Consider the following 23,501-nt stretch of genomic DNA (forward strand, 5'->3'; position numbering starts at 1 on the left):
GGAGCTAATGGAGCTTAAAGAATTGTAGCTAAATTTTGTGACATAATAATCTTGACTGTCACTGCCCAGGATAAATTTAACAAGTTTCAGGTAGGAAAAGTAAAGGGAAGCAAGTCTTTTATTTACAAACTGAGGAAAACTATAGAACAGTGAAAACAGGTGTTGACAATCTGGAGTTCCTCAAAACTTTTTCAGTTGTTTTCTTGAGAAGAGAGTACTGTAAGTGTTCTGGGAATTTTTGTGTGTACTGAAAATGATGATGCTTGGATAAGTGGCCTTTGTTCCAGTACAGTCCTTGGCTTTCTGCTGTGTTTCTTAGTTCAAGGACATTGATCTGTTTTTGTGTAGCTGGAAGCGCTTCAAGGAGATACTCACTTCTCTGAGTTTACAAGAATCAAAATGCTGGCTTTACTAAATAAATATAGATTTTATTTGTTCTGCTTCTCAGAAATGGGAAACAGTACTAAATTATCTGCCCTTGTCTTGTAATATGGAAGTGTCTGATCTTATCCTTTCAGTTGAAAATCAGAATTCTGGTTTCTAGTGGCAAGGAATTAATTTCTAGTTTCTTTTCTTATATATTATGCAAATGACCAAGTTTTTAAGAGTTCATAAAATAATTCCCATACAGCTTATTGTCTTGCAATGGTTTTGAATTCTAGGTACTCTTAACACTGGCCATCAAAATGTTCTGGAGACTTTAGGGTGTTTTCTTCTGATGCTATATGAAGAGGTGACTTCCAGGGCTTCTACTAGCACGGTATTTTTATTTCAAGGACTAGAACTAGAGGAGTTTTCAGTCTTGGAAAGCTTATAGTCTTTTCTCAACTGGCAGGCAAAGTAGTTGCAAAAATAGGACCCTGCACAGAGCAAAGTCTCCCTTGTGTTCTTGATGTTGGAAGGGGAAGGATGCAAATGAGTGAAGAAATAAAATGCACTGTCCCCTTATAGTTGGTGTTCTTCCATGTTTCATTGTTCTGACTTTGTGTCACTTGTTAGTGGAAGACTTTTGTTCTTTTCTGCAAGCAGCACCTCTGGTTCAGAGTCCTCGTGTTTCTCATTTGCTGTGTTCTCAGTTTTGTTTCTTTTGACTTTTGGGGAGCTTGGGAAAGGGGGAGACATCTCTTGAGTGCCCGTGGAGCTCGCTCCTTCCTTTACTAGTGAGATGATTATTTCCTTTCACTAGAGAAATGTTTCCTCCTTCAGTGCCATTATATTGCCCTCTCAGTTCAGTGTGGTGCTGACTAGATCTTCCACCTCTCTGTGCTGGTGGATTTGCATTTCTTTCCCACTCCACATCTGCTTTGCAGTATCAGGTTGTCTTTCTGAGTCAGACTTCTCACTTCTCCGTGCCTGTTCCTGGTTTTTTTCCCATGTATTCCTAATGTTGGGTACATGCACCACAGCTGTGGCTGGTCCTTCTGGACCATGAAGTGCTATGAATTTTTACTGTTCCAGCATATGATACTGTGCTAGCATGTGTGAAAGGGGGTGGAAGGAAGCCCTTCCCTCCTTCACCCTCATTCTTATCCTCTTACTCCCTCTGCTACATCTGGCGGTGCCATTCCCTGTCTGCATGTTCATAATGTACAGAGTACAACCAGAGTAATTTTAGGCAAGGACAAATTTCTACCATATGTTCATGTCCTTCTACTAATATAACTGCAACAAACAGGCTGTAGGAGTAACTTAATTCCCAACATCTAATGGATTTATGTTTAGGATTAGAATAAAAATTGTACCTATGATAACTTTGTGATAATTGTGATAGCATCTTGTGTCATTTCATCTATCCAAGTAACTGGTTAGCAATCAGTCTATCATTTCCTTGCTGCTACCTAATTATCTTGCTGGTTTTGTTCCTGCTTCCCCCTGTAAGCTTTTGATTCCTGTGGAATGCTTGCCTAATTCTTATGAGGTAAAAATGGTAAGAGAGAACACTCCAAGACTGCAAGAGATTGCTTGTAGCTAATTGCAATTGTCATACCCCTGTTTTCTAATATTTTCTACTTAACTAGCTTAAATTTATTTCTTTCATTCATACTTCTACACATTTCCTGACTTAGGATCCCCCCCCCCCCAATTAAAACTTGAGCTTGCATACTGTCTTCTTTGGGCAAACTTGTGCTCACTGGATTTCCAATAGTCAAAGCCATTAACTTCCTTGCAATTAGATGATAGTTGTTTCTGAGTGGGAGGAAGAAACAAGAAATTGTGCTACCCAGGCTGCCTGGCAAAGGTGTCTTTTAAAATTTCCGTGTCTTTTTTAAAAGTGCTGTAGGATGCTCCCATGTCAATTTCAACTTCACAAAAAAGTAAAACAGTTACTCAGGAACATGATAAAGTGTTGTTTTCCTAAGATGTTGATTACTTTTCCATTTTGCTTATGAAAATAAAAAGAGGCCTCTAAAAAGAACACTTTCAGCATTAAAATGCATTAAATATAGCTTCTCAGTGTGTATACCTAACAAGGAAGGCCATTATTCTGTTTTCAATATCCAGGTCTTAAATAATTTGAGAAATCTTACTGACCGTGTCTTAAAGTAAAAAAAAAAAAAAAAAAAGTGCTGTTTACAGTAGTTAAAATAATGTCTGTTAGCTGTCTGTGTAATACAGGACTAAATTTCAATCATTCTGTGACCTCTGTTTCTGTGTTTTATCTCTTGCTAAAACCAAAAGTGTTTGCCTTGGTGTCAACCTGTGTGTAGTGATGCTTGCTCTTGAGTGGCATCCAGTTTGTCTGGGTAAAGTTTTTCTCCAGCTAAAGATGCAGTTTCCCGAAGTTCCATTGAATGCTAGCTAACAAAATATGGATTCTTCCTTGTAAAACCTACAGTTGTTCAGTGGTAAAATAGATAGTTGAAAACCTTGCTTTTGATTAGTGTGTGTGGGGAGGTGGATGAGGGTCAGAGAACCCAAGGAGAGCTCAGCCATCTAGAGGCACTGGCATTCCCCACTGCCCCTGCCTTTCTTCCATGCTATGGGATTTTCACTCTGTTTTATCCCAGTGATTGCACAGAATGACTTGTTGATGCATCCAAATATCTCTTCAGTATGACACCTTGTTTGACTCTGTATTACTCACACAAGAAGAATATAATATAATTTTAATTGAATACTTAATCAGCAGTTACTCCACATAAATTATGATTTCTATTTGCTCTTTAACAGAATTGCAGACTTGGAAAATGCTGCTGATTTTTTTTTTTGTGTTTTACACATGCAATTATATAGTTTTTGAAAAGGAGTCATTGTTTCCTGGCCATTCCCTTTTGGCTCTTGATTTTCATTTATAGTTAGGCATAATAACTAGCATAATTTGACGTAAATATAATGAAAAAACAATTCCACTGGCTGACATTGCCCCTCCAGATTTGGTTAACTTCAGAGCCCAGTGTGGTTAGGGCTGTCATTTTGTTTACAGTATTCTGTGTTGCCATTTGCTTGCTTTGTGTGTTGGTGAAAGAGTCTTGTCTCTATTGCTAATACTTTCTCAAAATATGTACATTTTCAAAGCTTGGAACTTTCTACATGCTTGAAATAAGTAAACCAGCTTATAAATGACTGGTTTTTTTTACTATTTTTTAGCTTTCATTTAGCAGAAGCACTTGGACAAAGTGTTTATCTATTTTGGGGATGGGGAGAAGGGATGTTGGACTGCCTATGGTTAGTTGCTACAATATTGTTTGTCCTGCATTGCATCACATAACAACTTGCAGTAGTGTCAAGTTGTAGTTTTTGTTAATCACTGCATATGTCATGTGAAAGAAGTAATTCATCACAACTCAGCAGCAGTTTGCAGATACATTTTCCATAGGCCACTTGTTGATGCTATAAAGAACACCATTTTGTAAAGTCAAAGCTTTTATTTGAGGTACCTAACAGAGATACAGGATTAAAACCAGTATGTTATATTGCTATTGCTGTGTTCTCCATTCTAATATGGCATTTGTTTCAGGCTGCACTGTAAGCCACCCCCAGACAAAACTGAATTGTAAGCTCTGCAGGTTTCACCAAGTAATGTCTGCACTGCTTTGCACTGTGAGGAGGCTTTGGCAGAAGGTTGTACATGACAAGATGACCTTAGTAGCATTAACTGGCAGTTTGGCCAAGCTACTTTGTGCTGTTACCTCCTCTCAGGCTAGAGTCTGTGTGTTCTATATATGTGTTTGTTGATGACTCATCTTTTTCCTGTGAAGCAAATTGCAGGGAGAATACTCTGCTTAGCATATATTGAATTTTTCTCATCTTTCCTTTGTAGTGTTCCAGTTTCCCTGTGCTTTTGAAAAAGTACTTGAAACTTGGCATCAAGCTGGTCTTTGGGCATTCATATAAAACCTCACTCAAGTTTGTCTTAAGTTGTAAGTCATTAACAAATGCAGAAGGTGGTCATTTTCAGAACAAGTTTTTTACACTTTGGATGTTGTCCATAACAACTGATTCTTAGGAATCAGGCCTGTCTAGCCTGAGCACATTGCCCTCTTGAGAGTGGATCAGGGAGTTCTCAGCTCTGAACACCTTGAGTGAAAGCAAGAAAATGTGTCTGTAGTTCTGCCAATAATGGGACAGACAGCCTCAGTGGAGGAGCCATTTGTTTAGGTCCAGAGGGTTGCAGATGACAACAAGGATCTCAAGTACATGCGCCTTTCTTTTGGGGCAGTAAAGATTTCAGAGCTGTTGGGCTGTCCAGCTGGATGGATAATGGCCCCAGCTCTTTTGCAAAAAGATCAGCAGTAGCCTGGAAAATACAGAATGTAGCTCTGTGATTCAGAGTGCTGCATAGTGTGTGTGCAGAAAAGGCTGGACTAAGTTCATTTAGGGAATTTAGCCTTTGCTGTTAGTTATAATTATTTCTGCTAGATAAAATATATTCCTTTCAGAATAGTTTTTGTTATGTAACTATATGTGCTAATTTGCTGTACTTGAGTTTTGAAAATACACAATTCCTAAGTGAACTTCTGAGATGGCACTAAAGATGTTTTTCAGTAGGGCAGAACTTAAATCTACTCAGAAAGTTTCAGATACTTTAGCTCTGAAGATCTAGTGGGCATCTCTAAAGCTTGTTTTCAAAGGAAACAGAGATAAATTTAATCTTTTTCTAAATCTCATGCTTCTCTCATGAGCGTGCCCATGCACTTATGTTCGTAGGCACTCATCTACCCAGTGAGATACGCGTGGGGCAGCTGGTAAGAAGAGCTGCACGTGCTGCAGAGGCTTTCCAGTGACACCAAGGGTCAAAGCAGTCCTTTGGGAACAGCAAGGAGAGCTGGGCTGCTGATGGAAAGCTGCCACATCTCCATGTCTTCTGGCGTTTCCTTATATAAGTGGTCAACTCAGGACCAAAAATAGGCAGGGTTGACATAAAGTAGGGTCTGTTATAGGCATCACGAATTTAGGGCTTCCTGCATGGAATCATCTTATTAATTGCATTGGAATTTCAATGCAGTTTAAATTGTATTCAGTTTTCTTACATCTAGAGCCAACAAAGGCAGCACAGTAAACACCTTGTATCTCCACAGTGATGAATTTCTTCTGTTCCCTCCTTCATTTTCCTGGTTCTATTTTTCTTTCCTAGTAAGAATTACAACTAAAGCTCTAGGTTTTTGTGTTTGGGCCATAAATATTACTTTTCTGCTTGGACTACTGAATGGATTACATTTATGTAAATCAAAGTTATGTAACTTGATTTGGAAAGATTACTTTTTCCCTTTCCAAATATTTCGTCAGCCACTCTGCAAGTAATCATTGCTGCATAACACATGAAAGTTCTAAAAAATATGACTCATCCTTTGTGTGCCTCTTCACAGGGTAATGTCATAAATTTTAAACAGTTCTGTTTAAATAATTTAGGACAGGAATATGTTGCGTTTCATGCTTGTGACAGTGGGCATAAGTTTTATTGATTATTTGTATTTGAAGGACTCTACTACAATCCAGGAAAATCAAAGATGGCCATTAACAAACACAAACAGGACATTAAAAGTGTTTTACTTCCAGTATGTGCTAAAACAGATGTTAATATGCAGGATATGTAATCTTAATAAATCCTTTTCTGCCTGCTTGCTTTTTGTTACTGATCTGTCTTTGCATTTCAGAAACAGAGATTTTGTACAGTACAGAAATAGTTTTCTAATAGTTTTCTTAAAAAAATGACAGAAGTAATAAGAAATGCTTAAGAGAATGCCAAACCACATATTTTCAAAGTACCACATATAGGTTTAGCTGAATACCTTCCATTTACACTTAAACACAAAAGGATGAGCACTTACATCTCTGCAAACTGCTTCCAAAAATGACTGCTTTTTGAGAAGGCTACAATTAGCCTGTGATTGTGTAATAGTCTATTAACTATTTTTTAATAATGTGGGGGTTTTGGTAATTTAAATATTTGGAATATTTTCATATCACATTTACACTCTAAATTATTGCAATAACATTCAATATTTACAGAATCCAAGAATAAAGTTTGCTTGTGGGTCTCACTTCTGCATTTATTTTTTGAAATAAAAACCCCTTTACTTGACAAATTAATCAAAACAATTTTCAGTGTGGATGGCAACATTAAAAAGTATAGTAAACAGTCGATTTGGATGGCATTTGACTGGTTCCAATGTTTTACTGAGCTGATCTGGCTCACTGCACCGAATGATGCCTGCAGCCTTTCAGAATTCTCAATGATGCTGCTTTTTCCTTTGATAATAGGACTTGCACATCTATTTCTGTAGACCTGACAGAAGCTTTCAGCTTAGTTCATTAAATTTTTACAGTGAAAGCTGGAGTCAGTTGGATTTTTAGACAGCTGAGAGGTTTAGGAAGAATACTTTTCTGCCATGGAGCTGTAATTTTGAAAGTATGTGCTCTCCATCCTCTCTCCTCTACAGCTGATACCCTTAAGAGGTAAACGTTTCATTAAATGGCGATGAGAGTATTGTTCCTACAGGTTTGAATTAAGCACATCTGGCAGCTCTGTTATTGTATATAGAAGGGTCCTGTTTGAAAATAAAGGTTACTACTCAAGTGTTCAAAAACTCACAAATGACACAACCTGAACCCAGTTTTCACATTCTGTTGGCTATCACCATTAGGTACATGATTAAGGATTGTATTTCTGTGGGCTTCCTTGCCAGTTCACAGAATGGACTGTGTCAACTCAGTGAGTCACTATTCTCTATTTTCTTTCCACCTCTTTGTTCAGTTATAGAGCTACGCCTTGTTCTCAGCACATTTTTCAAACTATTTTGAATTATTTAGCTAATTTTTTTTTTCCTCTGGTGCTCATTGTGATAGTATCTGAGTGCCTACGAGATGTAATTGCGTTTCACAACATCCTCGTGAGACGAAAAGTTGATGCAGCCTCCACTTTCTAGGAGATAAAGTGCGAGTTGAGGCAGAGAGAAAAACACCAAAAGGCTCTACTTTTATGGATGGTGCAGACTGAATCATGGAGGGCTGCATTGTCCCAGTGCTTTAGGATACTGTACAGTTAATCTTCCCCAACCACAACTTCCAGTTACACCCATGAGTGTTCACTATTAATACAAATGAGACTGAATCACAAGTCAGGCGCTCAAATATTTGTTGCTGAAAGTTGGGGTTAAATGACTTTCTTTACATCACAGAGAAACTCCAGAAGGCATTCAAGCAAAGTCCAGTCCTTTAAGATATTATTCAGCTTATCTAACCACAAGATTTGACTATCTGTCCTTGCAGCCTTGTCCATCCCACACCTTTTGCAATTTACAATAAAGCAGTGCAGGGATGGCAGAGACAGCAGCAGCCTTTTGTCCTACCACTGTTCCTGCCTTTCCAGCAGTTCAGTTCTCTGCACTGGATGAACAAGAGGTCCCATGGCAGTGTAGTGCAACATGCTTTCTCTGAAGACTTTATCATGGATATTTATGCACAGTGGGGCAGATCAGATCACTGGAAACACCTTATTTTTGACATCTTCAAACTTTGCTTGACTTCACAGCCTTAGAACTATTCACTTGATGAAGATGGGTCATAGGAGTCGTGGGCAGATGGGTGGCATAGTTTCTTACCATAAGGTTGTTAATCTTTTGGGTTTTGGAGCAAATTAACAATTCTAAAAAGATTATTCCATATAATTTGGTATTTTCATCTATGTAAGACAGGGTTGAGAACCTTATCTTTCCCCTTTAAAGTAATAAATTACTGCAGTAAAACGTCACTGAATTCAGTGCACACCATTAATATCAAGGCATGCAGTGGTTTGCCCAGTGAGTTTTTCCCAAGTTTGATGACAGCAAAGAAATTGAAAGACGGATAATTTTTTGTGTTGAAGAGCAGAAGGTACTGAGGGGACTTCGGGGAAAGTGATGTGATTATTGAAGCTCTAGCTCCTGCTTTGCCTATGTGGACTTGTGCACTAAAAGATATTTGTCTGATTCTGGGTCTTCTGCTGGTCCTAAAGTCAGAATTGATTTGGGTTTGTCTTGCAGGGAATGATCTGTGAAATGGATCTGGTTCAGGAGCTTAATTACCTCCATCTCTTGCATTGCATCTAAACTTTCCATTGCAGCCTTGTTCCTATTCCCATTCCCAAAGGAGCAGCTACCAAACCTGAGTCTGCCCTGTTTACCAGGATGTTGTGTTAATGTGAGTGCCCTTCATGTCTTTGTGCAGTCAGTGCCCTTCTGTGCCCAACTGCTTGCCATTTTTTATGTGACAATACCGTGTTGTCTTTAGTTGGTTTCTTCTGTTGTCATTTTCCACTTCTATTTTCCCTGTCCTTGCCTAATCAGCTCCTGTTCTCATTTTTTCCTCCCAAGTTGTCCTGTGATTTCCCTCAGTGTTTTCCAGCTGTACATGTTCCTAGTGAATCTTGCATTTTGAGGGTCAGAGATGAGATGCATTAAGTTTTTTTTTTTTGCACCACATCCTACTCAGAAAATTCTCTGTCTGGTCCTTGACTCTTATACTGGACCCCAACCCAGTCTGCCTGAGTGGTTCTCCCTAACCATCTTCCTAACATATCCTGTTGTTTTCTTACTCTTTTACTCCCTGTCTGGTTCCTAGCCTTTCCCTGCATGCTCTGCTTCCAGCTTAGACTTCAAGTCTTTTATCCAGTTGCCAATTTTCCACTGGTTCAACCTCAGCCTTCCTTTCCAGCAATAGTCTTTCTTGTTTTCAGGCTTCATCTCCAAAATTGCTTTTCCTTGTAGCTGGTCTGTGTCCCTTCTGCCATCCTTACTTGTTTGGTGTCAGGAGGGGGGAAGGTGTTCTGAAGGAGAGGGCCATGGAAAAATTCTCTGCTGGAATTGTGGAAGAAACTCAACTTTGGTCTGAGCAGTGAAAGCTGTGACTACAGAGAAACCTGTTCTCAGCCTCAGTTAGAGCATGTCCAGTGTGTAATCCTCAAGAAATTAAGCTGTAGATACTGTACAAACTGCATTTATTTCTAAGATATTTTAGCTTTCAGGAATGGAAAAAGTTTTAGCTTAGCAAAAAAAAAAACAAAACAAGTGTTATCTCCTCCACAGATTTTTAGATTCTTTACCAGAGCATTGAGTTAGTAGAGCTTCTAAAAGAAATAAGAGTTCATTGTGGCTAAGACTGGATTAATCTGTGATTTTTTTTTCTTATTAACAGTGATTTTTCTTTCACTGCCAGTTTTTATGAACATTGTGCATGTGTGTGAATATGTGTGCTTAAGCTGAGACAGCTAGCATGGAAGATGTACTATGGACTCATGGAGGCCTGGCAAAGTTATTAGCTATGAAGACCTGGCAAAGTTATTACCTTTGTAAAATAAAATCTGTTAAAGGAAATCCCCATAGTATTGCATGGTCAGGAATCTAGAGGCTAGTTTGATTGGCATTTCAGATTGTTAAGAGACTTTGAAACAGAAGTTTAAAAATATTAAATTTTTTTATCATTTGCATTTTTCTTTAAAAATAATTTTGGATTTAGAACAATTATGTGTTTTCCAAAGAAAATATTCCTGCTTGAAGAATCAGTCTTCAGGTGAATTTGTTATCTATGCTCATGCATGAGAAATGCATTACAAATGCATTTTGTCTTGGAAAGAGGTACAAAGCACTGGCTTGTAATCAAATTACTCTGAAATGTAATCCCAACTGTCATTGATTCCTGTAGGTTTAGGGCAAGCCAGCTTGACTCTTACTGTTTGCACTCCTCCTGAGGTCTCACAGAAGTGCCATGGGAAGAGTTATTACATTTTTTTTCCCATCTTGGAGGCACACTGATATACGTTTACATGCTAGCATAGTATTAAGTTTATTATTAGACTGAAATAGCTTTGCAAGTGAAAGATAATGCTATCTGACTCATATTTCTTTAAATATGCCTGGGATATCTTCGGAGTGTGTGACATATAGATCTTCCATAGGCAACTAGACATTTAACTGCTGTGTAAATGTCTGTTCTCAAAATGTTACAAATTAATTAAGGAACTTTTCGATTGCTTCCTCAGCTCAGGAGAAGGAGATGGTGCAGGCTCCATGGAGCAGACTGATGGCACCTGAGCAGAGTCACTGCCGAGGCTACAGCAGAGCACTGGCATTGAGTTTGGGTTGTGGTTCATTCAAAGCCTCAGTCTCCTTTTACTGCAGTTCAGATTTTTTTATTTGCCTCCCTCTACTTAATTATTCTTTAGTGCTACAGAGTGCAACTTGAATCAAAATTGTCTTCTCTAAGCTGTAATTTTTGCATTGTGCCAGTACTTTTGATTGAGAAGATTCAGAGCAGTTGAGGGAAAACTCACCTGTTGTTTTATACGTGCTTATGTCATGGAAGTTCAGGTATGAAGGTGATGGGTAACACAGGACCCATGGTTTGAAAATCACCCCAACCTAACAGTAGCTGCTGCAAGAAAGATGGGCAACCTCCCAGCCTCCTTGGTCCAAGCTGCACATACCCCTTCCCTGTATTGGCTGTAGTGATGGGATTCATTGGCCTGGCTTTCCTGCAGCTGGTGGATGAGAAGCAGAGCAGGAAAGGGAAGGAAAGGTGAGCTCATGGGCTTTGGCAGCAGGCTGCACTTGGATGGGTTAAGGCATCCATGAAACCACACCCAGGCCAAGGTGCCAGTGCTGGGCTCACTGGAGCGTGCCCCTCTGGAGTGCTCACTGGAGTGTGCCTCACTGGAGTGCTCACTGGAGTGTGCCTCACTGGAGTGCGCTCACTGGAGTGTGCCTCACTGGAGTGCTCACTGGAATTGTGCCCTCTGCAGTGCTCACTGGAGTGTGCCTCACTGGAGTGTGCCTCACTGGAGTGTGCATTCTGCAGTGTTCACTGGAGTGTGCCTCACTGGAGTGTGCCCTCTGCAGTGCTCACTGGAGTGTGCCTCACTGGAGTGCTCACTGGAGTGTGCTCACTGGAGTGTGCTCACTGGAGTGTGCCTCACTGGAGTGTGCCCCTCTGGAGTGCTCACTGGAGTGTGTCCCTCTGGAGTGTGCCCTCTGCAGTGTGCCTCACTGGAGTGTGCCTCACTGGAGTGTGCCTCACTGGAATGCTCACTGGAGTGTGCCTCACTGGAGTGTGCCTCACTGGAGTGCTCACTGGAGTGTGCCTCACTGGAGTGTGCCTCACTGGAGTGTGCCTCACTGGAGTGTGCCTCACTGGAGTGCTCACTGGAGTGTGCCTCACTGGAGTGTGCCTCACTGGAGTGCTCCCCTCGCTCCTCAGGGCAAGGCGTGTGCTTACGGTGCTGAGCCACAGTGCCTGGAAATGGACGCTGGGGTTACCCTGGGGACTTTCACAGTGCAGCTGCTTCCTTGCTGCTTTGGGAGTAGCCTAATGCACTTAATCGATGCATTTTCTCTAAATCCTGCTCATCAGAAACTGGTTAAACTGGTTTGCCATTGGAATGCTCCCAGTCCCCTCTCCTGGATCCCGTCCCGATTTCTGTAAATCATCACCTTCCTGAGGCTGCTGAAACTTTTCCTCATATCAACGAGGCTATGGTTTATATCTTGAAACCTAAGCCCTTGTTTTCTCAACCACAGAGAGAAAGCTTTATTTGTGGGAGCTTTTCAAAGCCTTGTTAGCCATGTCTTAAAAGTTCCCAAGCCCTTCCTTTGGGAGGAAAGCCTCTCGCTGCTGTTTCTTCATGGTTAAACGAACCTCGCTGCCAGGCTGGGCTTTTGGCTGCTTGGGAGAGAAATGAGGGGGCATGATTTCCTGATGTTTCTCATACCACAGGGTATGCATGGTTGCTGTTACTTATTAGTTTCACTCCAAACTCATTAACAGCAGAGCCCAGAAGGTACAATTGCAGTTTGTCTTCCAGGGTCTCAGCAAATCCAGTTTTATTTCAGATACTGTCTATGGTCTCAGAGCAGTAAGGGGTTTCTGTTGAATCCACTGCTCATTGTACCCCTATATCAAACACTGAACTTAGTTCCTGTGCATAACATACCATTCTCATTTCAATTCCTGAAAAGCTCATGACACTGTAGTTACTGAATTTGAATATTCTGCTATTTCACTGTAATAATCTTTAAAGTTAAATAGGTGTGAAGCTGAATACAAACAAAACTGATAAGATAAAAAGAATGTTGAATGCAAGTACCTAATCAGCATTGCTGATGAAAAGGTTTAGGTTTTCTATGCAAGGAAATTATGTGAAAGATAATTTTGAGAGGATGTAATTACTTTTACATAGAAATGTTAATAAAAAAACACGACCTTACATTTTTATCTGAAAATATACTGTAGTTATTGGCAAAAGAAAGATAATTTATGTAGCATAGAAACAAATTGTTATTGAATATTTCTGTAAACAGAAGTTATGGTAATTCAGAAGACAAATTGAGGGAAGAAATCTGAACATTGCAGAAGCTATAATTTTTCATTTTCCCCATAGAAACATGGTAGTATTGCATGGAATATTGGTGCCCAGTTTGCTTCTTACTGGGGACAGGATGCTTTGGAAATCTTCAGCAAAAGTCACTATAACAAAAGGCTGTTAATTTCCGACTTTGTTTCTAAATTATTTGTTTTCTAATTATTTTAAATGAAGCAGGGATAAGAAAAGTTTGAACACTTGTTATTGATTTGAAAGTTAAGTTGCTGGTAATTCAGATAATACCATCCAGGATGCCCTGAGTAAAAGAGCAATGACCATAACACAGATATCAGGGGTCACCAAACTCATGTGGGAGGTCAGTGAAGGAGACAAAGAGGTGGTCATTTGTTTATGGATTGCCATCCTTCAAGAAAGAAGAAGAAAATCCTGCAGTGAAATCTCCAGTTCTTGCAGTAATAGCTTAAAATCTTAATATAAGGAAAGTCGTTGTTGAATAAACTAAGATAATAATTTTGAAAAACAAAAAGAAAACCATCTTGCATTTATCTGTTGAATCAATTTACAATTAGAAGCTCAATATAGAATAAAATTAATCTTTTGCAAGGTACAGGTTTCCTCTCTTCCCCCCTCTCTCTTTCACTTCTCTAAATCTTACCACTTGTGATTACTGAAGATCCAATAGAGCCTTTTAACTCTTTTACACAGCTGCAAGGATTTTTTGTTACTGTTTGGTTCATTTACCAAGATTCATCTACAAAGAATCCTCTACATTTCAAAAAGGGTTACTGTGTTCCATATTCTTATCCTTCTGTGAAATGCCAGTGTTCAGTAGCTGCTCTGCTATTCCTTGGAGATGGGGACACATCTGCTGCATGAAACTACAGATGTTGGCTAATGCACTGAAGGAACATCTACGTGTGGAAAATCCTGTCTGCTGTGGGCATTGTGTCAGCATAGAGTTCTGTACAGACAATACAACTTCTGGGGTGTTTTGGAAAAAGTATTCAACTAGATAAATACAGCATTTTTCACTTAGATAATGCCTTTTTAGTAAACACCAGTCTGAAAAATTGAACTCATTTTAGATGTGTAACTTAGGACTATTTTGCAGTTTTAGGAATATTGATGTAGAAGTGGTAAAGTGGACTGTTACTGTGAGCAAGAATTTCCTCTTGCTGCTTCTCCTTTAAATGCCAGCACACTTGCAAATTTTGGAAAAGTTAGTCTGTGGCATAAGCGCTTTTTTGTAACAGATTTGTATAGTGTTGAATCCCAGATGGAATCAAAGGAGCAAACCTATTTAAGATTTTAACCAGCATGCAAGGGTATTTTAATGAAAATTAGTCTGATTCTCCTTTTGAAGCTGTGCATGTGCTGGAAAGGAATGCTGCAGATATTCCTTTAGGTAATGCTGGTGACTTCTCTACCATTACTTGTCTCAGATTGCTAACTCTTGAAAGCATGTGTTTATTCTAAATCAATGTTATAATCAACTGCTGTCTGTTCTTTTATCATTTATTAACCTTATTAACCTAAATATTGCTTATTAATATTGACATCCATGGCACTTCTAACTGGGTAACTGCTGACAAATATAAATCAATCTAAGCCTAGTTACAGTGTTTGAGTTGGTGCATACTCAAGAGATGGTCTGCTTCAAGATTTGCACAATTAGTTATTTTTGAAGGGTGCAAGGAAAGAAGTTAAAATTACATTTTGTGTTATTACAGTTATGGTTATTCTGCTACTTTGTACAGATGACTTCAACTCCAGATCTGGTTCCTGGACTCCTTTGTTCCCTTTTCTGAGTTCTGTCTTCCTGTGCTTGCTTTCAGAACATTGCCCAGCACCATCTCACGAGGACCCTGTTTTCATTTTTCCTGTGGTCATTTCCCTTTTGCTTTTTTTTCAGCCTTTCCTTTTATTCTTTTTCCATTCTTAACATTTTGTATATATGTCAAATTAGGAGGTCACTAACTAATGCAACAAGTAATCTTATTTCCCTGGAAGTACATACTTTCTGAAACAATGTAATATTGTTTTGGTTTTTTTTTTCAGGATTGGTCCTTGTGTGGTGTTCTGTCTCAATCCAAATTTACGATAAGGACAGGAAATATACCACTTTGTTTGTATAAGACGACATTTATAGATTGGTCTTGATTTTTTTGAAATGCAAAAGACAGTACCCTTTATTGGGAGAACCTGAGATATTCTTTGTTATTTTATTTCCCTTTTAGATGCACTCTATTTGCCAACATCAGGGACTGCAAAGGAAGAAGCAGCTCAGGAAGCACCTGACTGCCTTGTGAAATATTTCAGTGTCGTGTGGTGTAAGGCATCAAAGAAAAAGCACAAGAAGTGGGAAGGCGATGCTATTCTTATTACAAAAGGAAAGTCAGTAATATTGAAAGATATGGAAGGCAAAGACATTGGCAGAGGTACTGTAGAATTGCATGCTTGCTCAAAGGAACACCTGGCAGAAAATCACTGTGCTTTGAATTAACAGAGACCCAGCTCTTTAGATATTTCAGTTCTTCATACTAATGGTGACCACAGGATGAAAAAACAGTGGAGGTTGTGGATTTGCTTTTGATTTGTCTTTTTTTCTCAGAGTGGAGGGGAAGACTGCAAGACAGCTTGATATTTATTACATATAAGGCAGATGCATGGGGGAGGCTGGAGCAGGCTGAATAACATAATTCACAGAAACACCAAATGCTTGTCCAAAGAGAGAATCTGGAAATCAATGGCTGTACTAATTCAGCAGTGATGCTAAATGAGGGATGAGTAGTTGGTTTTGGTTGCTCACATAATACAGAAGTGAAGGAGTTAAAATTTAGGGAACAAATACTGGTAATTTTCCTGTAGATATCTTGGTCAGCAGTAGGGCAATCAGAAATTTCAGAAGTTGGATCTTTACTTTTCAGCCTGTCAAACAGCTAAAAATATTATGTTTGTTGGAAAGACAGGCAAACAGCAAAATTTTCCTGCCCAGCCAAAGTCAACTGTGTAGCAATTTTTAGTCTTGTAGTTTTAGCAGCAGCTGCTGTTGTAAGACATAGTTTGGGTTGATATCAGAGTTAAAAATAAGACTTGCAAACCATAGGCTGCCATCAACTTGGAGCAGAAATTTTTTACTGAAAGCAAAGCAAGAATTAACTTTGCTAATGGAGCCAAAGATATTCTGTAAGGGAGTAGGATTGGACAATGTTTTTGCTAAGCATAATTCGATTTATTTTAGGTCAGAGATGGCTTCTCTGCTCTTTTGTTACAGCCATGACATTGTGATCTCATGACATTGTGAGCCTTGTTAGGACCAGGCAGTTTTGATTTGCAAATCAGTCTGTGACTTAGAAGTTAATTTGAATTTATTTATAGCAAAGCAATATATGTACAGACTTGCTTGTTTTTGAAAAAGGCAGAGTGAAAGAGAGTAATGCCTGGAATGCATCAGCCACCACCCTGTTGTCCTTCTGTTTTTTCAAGTCCTGTCTTCTTGAATTAGCAGCAAACACAATAGAAAAATGAACATTGTGATTTTCTCTTAAAACTTCACTTAAAAAAAACTTAAAAGTTTTTTTACCATGTTTGATGGTGTCAGAGAGCACAATACCAATGTCATTAGTGCTAACTTGCCCATTCAGAACTGCTTTCAATTCATATTGATTCTAAGAAGATAATAAATGGACCAATTTAAGCAGTGTGAGTGTTAAATTTCTGCAATTATTTAACTCACTGAGTGAAAAGGAAAGGTCCAGCAGTGGTGCTTGCCTCCAAAATTGTATGTAATACTGGGAATTTTATAGTGTGCATGAGCCCTTGGGATTATTATTTTTAAATGGGAAGAAAAAGGCAAAGGAAGAATTTTTCTTTTTTTCCTTAGGCTTACCAGGGCAGGATCAAGGATGGCACAAGGGAACCTAAAATCAGCACAGCTTATAGCTCATTTTTGAGGCAGCAGAACATCTTACTGTTCTCCTCTGCAATGTCCTAATTCCTTAATAATGCACTGCAAAGAATTTAGGACGTGCTCTCTTGTAAATTGCAGTATGTTACAGAAACGGTTATTTCTGGCAGCTGCATAAACAGTTGAGCTTTGTAGTTTTGCTTTTTGCCTTCTCAGTTTCCATCTAGCCTTAAAGCCCATCCAGTATTAGAATTAGACTCTTCTGACCAGAACCTGCACAGGGATACACCTGTATTCAGTGTGTTCAGCCTGAAGCTATGTAGAGGTAATAACAGAAAACAAAATTGCAGAGCAAAAAGGATCATAAATGCCCTCCCTAAGCATCCTATTTAGGAAGACACATGTATTCTTTTGTGTTCAGGCATCTTCAGCTCTTTCCTGAAAGCAAGTGTTCCTTCAAGAGCCAAACAAGGTTCACTGTGTGCTTTCTGAATACTTCCAGAGGAGAGGAGGAAAAGTATCTCTCTTTCCCTTTTGGCCAGACTGTTTTCCAGCACGTGCTTAGACTCTTAGACTGTGAAACACCTTGGTAATTTTTTCCTCTTAAAGGAATTCAGATGCAGAGCTTTACCTTCCAATCTTTCACATTCCTAGAAGTGGCAGACCCAAGCTTTGCAAACAGTTTCCAGGAGTCTTTATACTTTATATATGGTGTTTGTTGGATAAAATGTGCCTTGGGAGGCCTTGCTTCTTTCTTCACAGCTGAGTGATTTAACTGCTGGTCTACACAATCTTACCTTTTTTTTTGTCTGAGGTTTGTTTTTTTTGTTTTTCTTTTTTTTTTTTTTTTTTTTTTTTGTGAGTTTGGTTTTTGGTTATTTTTTTTTTGGCCTCACTAAGGATCGAAGCCTGTTTATCCAAATTTACACAAATTCAAAAACTGAAGTAAAGAATTCTGAAACAGAGATGTGGCTTTGACCTCTCTGAGTTAAGAAAATAAATTATATGTCCTCTGATTCTTATGTGAGAGCTTCAACCAGTAGACTGCTATTTAAAAGAAGGAACCCCCAGTCTTCCCTACACAGTTCTCTTAAAAGGAAGTGGCAGCTGTAGCTGTATTTTGTAATGACACCAGCTGTAGCTGTGTTTTGGAATTGTATTTGTAGCTGCAGTGAAAATGCCCACCTGACCAAGCCTAACAAGTTTTGAACTTAACTTACTCATAAATCTTGGCAATAATCAGAACATGTTCCAGACCATATGTAGAAGTGAATATTTCAGAGGCATCTGAATCTTTATGTGTAAGAAAACTAATGTAAAATTATTTAAAAAGTAGAATACACCATTTAGATCAATAGCAGGAGGGGTTATGAGACTTCTTTTGGGGGCATGAAAGAAAGGGAAAAGGACTTAGGATGGTTATTAAGGGAAACTTCTGGATTTTACCACATGGAGCTACTTTTTAAAAGCTGTCTTAAACAGTTGTTTGACATTCAGTAGACTTGGTTGGTGATGAGGATGACTGAGTCTTTGCTCATATACTTTGCTAATTCTGATTATTAGCACTCACATGTCACTCTATTAAGGAGGGAAAGGCTTTATGTGGAACAATTAAATGTTTCAGAATGAGTAACTTTTTGACAGTTTTTCCTTCCTGCAGATGAGTACTGGTTTTAAGGAAGTAGTACTTGCTGTGTTGTCCTAATTATTTTATTTTTATGTTCTTTTAGGTACTGGATATAAAGCTAAAGAGTTAGACAGCCTTGATGAAGGTCAAACACTGATGGTTGGCGGAAAAGAAATTGAAGTGATGGGTGTAATTTCTGCAGATGATTTCAACAGTGGCAGGTGTTTTCAGGCTGGAATAGGGACTCATGAAACAGATGCATCTGCATTATCTCAAACTAGTACAAAACTATTCTGTAAACCATTCAAAAATGTCTGTCAACCCAGTACTAAAGAGAATATGCTCAGAGATTCCCAAAGCTGCAAACCTCGCCATGATCCAAATGCCACAAGTAAGACTGAAATTTTAAAGTTTCTTTAAACATCCTCTGACTCTCAAAAAATATTGAATGTGTAACCTCAATGTATTACTGAAGTATTTCTGACATGCAGTACTGTTATCTAACCATGCTAGGATTTTGTCATGTGTGTTTCTAACAAGTAAAATACTCTACACTGAACCAAGTTTTTCATAGTTGTTACAGATGGCTATGGAAACAGAGTAGTTTTTAAGAGTTTTGCCGAAGACAATGAGTTTACTGATCATTGAAACAATCTGACACATACTAGGAGTTCTAGATGAGTTCCAGCTTCCCACTGGGGTCAGTGGCATACAGCTGCAATGTGACAGCACAGTAATTGCAGTGGAGGATCAGCAATAGAAAAGTTGTGCCACTTTGAGAGAATTGCTTCTGCCAATGCCTGATCCTTCACAGCCAGTGAGTGTAACTAAAACTCAACCAGATATGTTTTGGAATAAATGTTTATAGTTTTGTGCTGAAGAGCCATGAGAGTTCACATATTGTATAGGAACAGGCTGGTTAAGCAGTTGTGTAAGTGGTGTTGATTATTAAGCAGAACTATTTTTTGTCTACAAACCATATAGGAGCTATATTCTGCTGGTAGCTCTGTCTTTCAGATGGAAGATAAAAATGAGCGTAAAAACATGTTGCTAAGCAGGGCTGTGCTTATTTAAAAAAATACAGCTCTTTTTCTATATTCTTACTATAATACCTCCCTCTGAGTTCTTACATCATTTCCTGATACTGTGAGACTTCTGGAAGCTGTTACCTGGCTGCTATGTAAATAAACAATGAAATCTTAGTGAAGTGGTAATTATAAAAGAGCATCCTTATTAACACCAACTTCTGGTCTTAATTTAGCCTGATTACATTTTATCTAAGAATGTTCCTTCCTGAGATTGCAAGATGATGCTGCATTAGCATTCTAACTGAAAATCTGACCAAAGAAGGCCAGTATATTCAGCATGTAAATTAACAACTTTGCTGTTTCTGCACTAGTTTGTTAAAGAGTTAAAAGTATTCTAGTTGTCTTCTGTGACTTGTAGTGAATTTGAATACCTTGTATCATATTTTGGGAGCTCTCAACACATCAATGGGTTGGGCTCTCAGGCTTTAGGTTTGCTTACACCGGAGGATCATGTTATTTAATGCCTGATTGCATTAACTCTTGCAGAAGTTACTGAGATACTTTACAAGACCAGGACCTTGATATTGGAACAGTCAGAGGTTTTCACTTCACCATGAAGTCTGTGATTATAGTTGAATAAAATGCAGCTTCTACAGAACGGAAAGCCAGCAGAACAGAGCACAGTGGCAAAGATATAAAGCTACATCTTCCACATACAGTTTTTAAGCTTTTAGTCCAGTGTTTATCCAAGCCTTGTTTCCTCCTCATTTTCATGCAGATTTTTGTCAGAAAAGTTATCTTTTTGTCTCCACTGGCTTTTAAATATATGCACATGCAATTTGATTGAATCCATCAGAACTCAACCCTTTGTCATTAGGAAACAAAATCTCCCTGACTGATATAAACCTTCAACCAATCTATTCCCATAAATAAATTATCAGTATAGGTTTACTCTAGTGACATAAAAATACCAGAAGCCATAAATTTCTTTCTCATTCTGTCCTCTGACAATACAGTTTTTCAGTGAAGGTGTGTAGCAGCAGCAGGAGCAACCCAAGAATGGACATTGTCTAGCCAAATCATAATGTTTGTAAACAGATTATGGCAAGCAAAACTGTTATTTAGATGTTGCTCAATATTTCATTCTCTCTTTGCCTCTGCATGTCTTCAAACCCATCAACTTCTTTTATTCATGCACTGTGGCAGTCTTTGTCAGCTCACACTCAATCAGTGGCTTTTACCTCTGTTTCTTGGGCAGGGAAGTCTTTCTGGGCTACTGCAAGACTATCTCCTTGAAATGTACTATTTAGATTTTATGTAGGTCATTGGTTTTTTTCTTGGATTTTCAATTCAGAAGTATTTTGGAACTTCTTCTAATTCATCTCTATGAATTTAACTTTATGAATTCAAAGTCATCAAGCAGCTTTTATTAGGTAGGCAGTTTCACCTCATCCAACAAAACCTCCTCATATATGTCATTTTATCATCTTTACCTTTGAGAAAAAAACTATTTGGAAAGTCTCTTTAAAAGAATGTTTTTTTGTAGAAGGCAATCTAGGTACTTATAAATGTATTTTCAGTCTGAGAATGGTCAATATAATAAACAGTATATTTAACAGTAATTAGGTCATTGACTTTAATAAGTTTTGCTAACAGACTAAAAGTAATGCTTGATTATGCTTTGAACTTGAAGATTCTCTGGTTATGCCACGACCAAATGCAAGTCATCAGTGGATGTTCAATAAGGCTGGTTTACCTGTGGTGGATGTAGTTGTAGATCCTTACATTGCAAGTAATCTCCGCCCACATCAGAGAGAAGGAATTATATTTCTGTATGAATGTGTAATGGGAATGAGGTAAGCTAATAATTATCCTTGTAGCTTTTAATACCTATAATATTTTCCTGCCTATGTTTGAAATGTGACATCTTGGGAAGTGTTGAGCAATTTTTCAGTTAATTAATGTTAGTAATTTTCTCCCAAAAGCGGCTGCACAAGTTTTTTCTGACCTAGATGTAGCATCATACTTGCCATGACTTTGCCAGATGTTATGAGAAGCTAGTGCACCACAAGGCCTGTCATTTCTACATACCAAATTTTGTAAATACAGATATAATCAAAACCATGCTGAAAAACACTGTTTTCTGGGATTTATATTTCATAATTCAAAATTATTCATGTAATTTATAATTCTGGCATTTAGAATAAAAAAGATGTTATTTCAACCTGTTTCAAAAAATACGGCATTGTTTTCAAAAGTGTTTTCTCAAGTCATAGATTCTGTAAGGTATTGGATAATTCTAGTTACAGGTAGATTTAAACTTTAGTTTTAGAGGACTAATGAGTTACAGTAGAAAATGAGAATTTGCATTCTAAGATCTTCTAGTACCACTGAATAAAAACCTACAGGAGACATAATAAGTATAAATAGGTTCTTTATACTTCAGAAAACAATCACAGAAGCAAATCCCTGAAGCAGTTGTGGATAGTTACAGATATGTCCTTTAAAATGATGCCAGCACCTCGTTCCCTCTTACAGAGTTAGTGGCAGGTCTGGAGCTATTCTGGCTGATGAGATGGGCTTGGGCAAAACCCTGCAGTGCATTGCCCTTGTGTGGACTCTCCTGCGCCAGGGGCCCTACAGATGCAGACCTGTGCTAAAGCGAGCACTGGTGGTCACCCCTGGGAGTCTGGTGAAAAACTGGAAAAAAGAATTTCAGAAATGGTTGGGAAGTGAAAGGATCAAAGTCTTTACAGTTGATCAGGTAAGATTTATTTCCAAAAGTGGATTAGGTCATTTTTGGCTCAGAATATAGAAATTATGGGGTTTTTTGTCCTTTTTTTTTTTTTTTTTTTTTTTTTTTTAACTAGAGACAAAGCCTAGTAAATCTCTGTTAATATTAATTTGTAATACTTTATTTCTTCTTCAGATAATTGTCCATATGGGTATTTTGCTGTCAGTCACCAGTGATAACCCAAGCTCACATGTAGCATATGTCTGTCTCACCTTTCTTCTGGTTTCCCCTTTGGAGTTGTCAAAAGTGACATGCTCCTCCCTGTGCCTCTTCAGCTTAAGGAATTTTCTGTTATGTATCAAAGTGCACACCTTCCCTGTTTACATACCAAAGCCTCTACCTGTTTCTGTGGTAGTTGCTTTTGTTCTGTACTGAAAACTTCTAATTTGTTTTGGCTGCCTGTTTTGGGGTACTTCAGAAGGTTATTCCCTTTACTGTCACAGTCAAGAGTTACATCTCTGTTGGGATGATTTAAAGTCTCAAGAGTTACCAAGCCTAGAGTCTCAGTGTTAGGTAATGAGACTATCTCTTGTCTCTAGAAGAATGCAGACAAGTACAAATCTTATTAAGAAGCAGGATGATGCTGGTCCCTGTCTCCTCCTTTAGTGAAGCTGTTCCTGCTGCTATTAACATTCACAAATTCCAGAAGTGGAGAGCTTGTAGTACCTCCATGGGTGCTTGCAACAAAGATGAAGATACTTATCTTCCAAAATTATTTTTTAATCTAATAATTTCATACAGGTAGACTGATGAAACAAATAGTACTTCATTCTAAAGGTTATCAATTTCTTACACCAACCAGATTTGCCTTTAGTTTCTTGAATTATCCTTGATGGAAGAATGAATATTTCAGGTGAAGCAGAAGTTTTCAATGGAAGTTTACTTCTTGGTAAACTATACACAATTTTGTAACAATAATAATTTCTTTAAATTTGACTCATTATTGCCAAACTCCTGAAACTGTAGGTCTTCCACTGAAGACAATGCATGTATAATAGGTGCATTGTGCATAATTTGTTTTTCTCAGTAACTTGTTTCAAGTTGTGGAAGTGAAGCAAACTGACTTGCCAGGAACTGTAATATAATATAGGGTGGGATGGGAGAAATGAAATTTCCTAAAATAAATGGATACAAGGCAAAATATAATATGGCAACATTTTAACCTAAAAGGCTAGTTAGAGATAATGAAACGTTTTCTTGCAGTTCTTATGAATAATGTTGGGAGGAGAAAGCCTGAATGTGATGACAGTTACTATGACCCAAAATGACAGTAGCTTTCACTTTCTTCAAATTTAAATAACTTTAAAACTGTTACTCATCTCATTGGACCTATTTGACTGGGGACACTCAGC

The 23,501-nt window shown here is 38.3% G+C and overlaps 1 protein-coding gene across 1 annotated transcript in view; it reads left to right on the top strand.

The window, feature by feature from the left end:
• RAD54B (RAD54 homolog B) overlaps positions 1-23,501 on the top strand; it is a 63,283-nt gene that overhangs the window by 24,502 nt on the left and 15,280 nt on the right. Inside the window, exons 4-7 of the mRNA XM_063172408.1 lie at positions 15,031-15,231; positions 18,431-18,718; positions 21,049-21,211; positions 21,894-22,119. Of these exons, the coding sequence (XP_063028478.1) occupies positions 15,031-15,231; positions 18,431-18,718; positions 21,049-21,211; positions 21,894-22,119 (878 nt within the window). The remainder of the gene's footprint in view (positions 1-15,030; positions 15,232-18,430; positions 18,719-21,048; positions 21,212-21,893; positions 22,120-23,501) is intronic.

This window comes from Melospiza melodia, chromosome 1 (genome assembly GCF_035770615.1).
Source record: "Melospiza melodia melodia isolate bMelMel2 chromosome 1, bMelMel2.pri, whole genome shotgun sequence".
NCBI lineage: Eukaryota > Metazoa > Chordata > Aves > Passeriformes > Passerellidae > Melospiza > Melospiza melodia.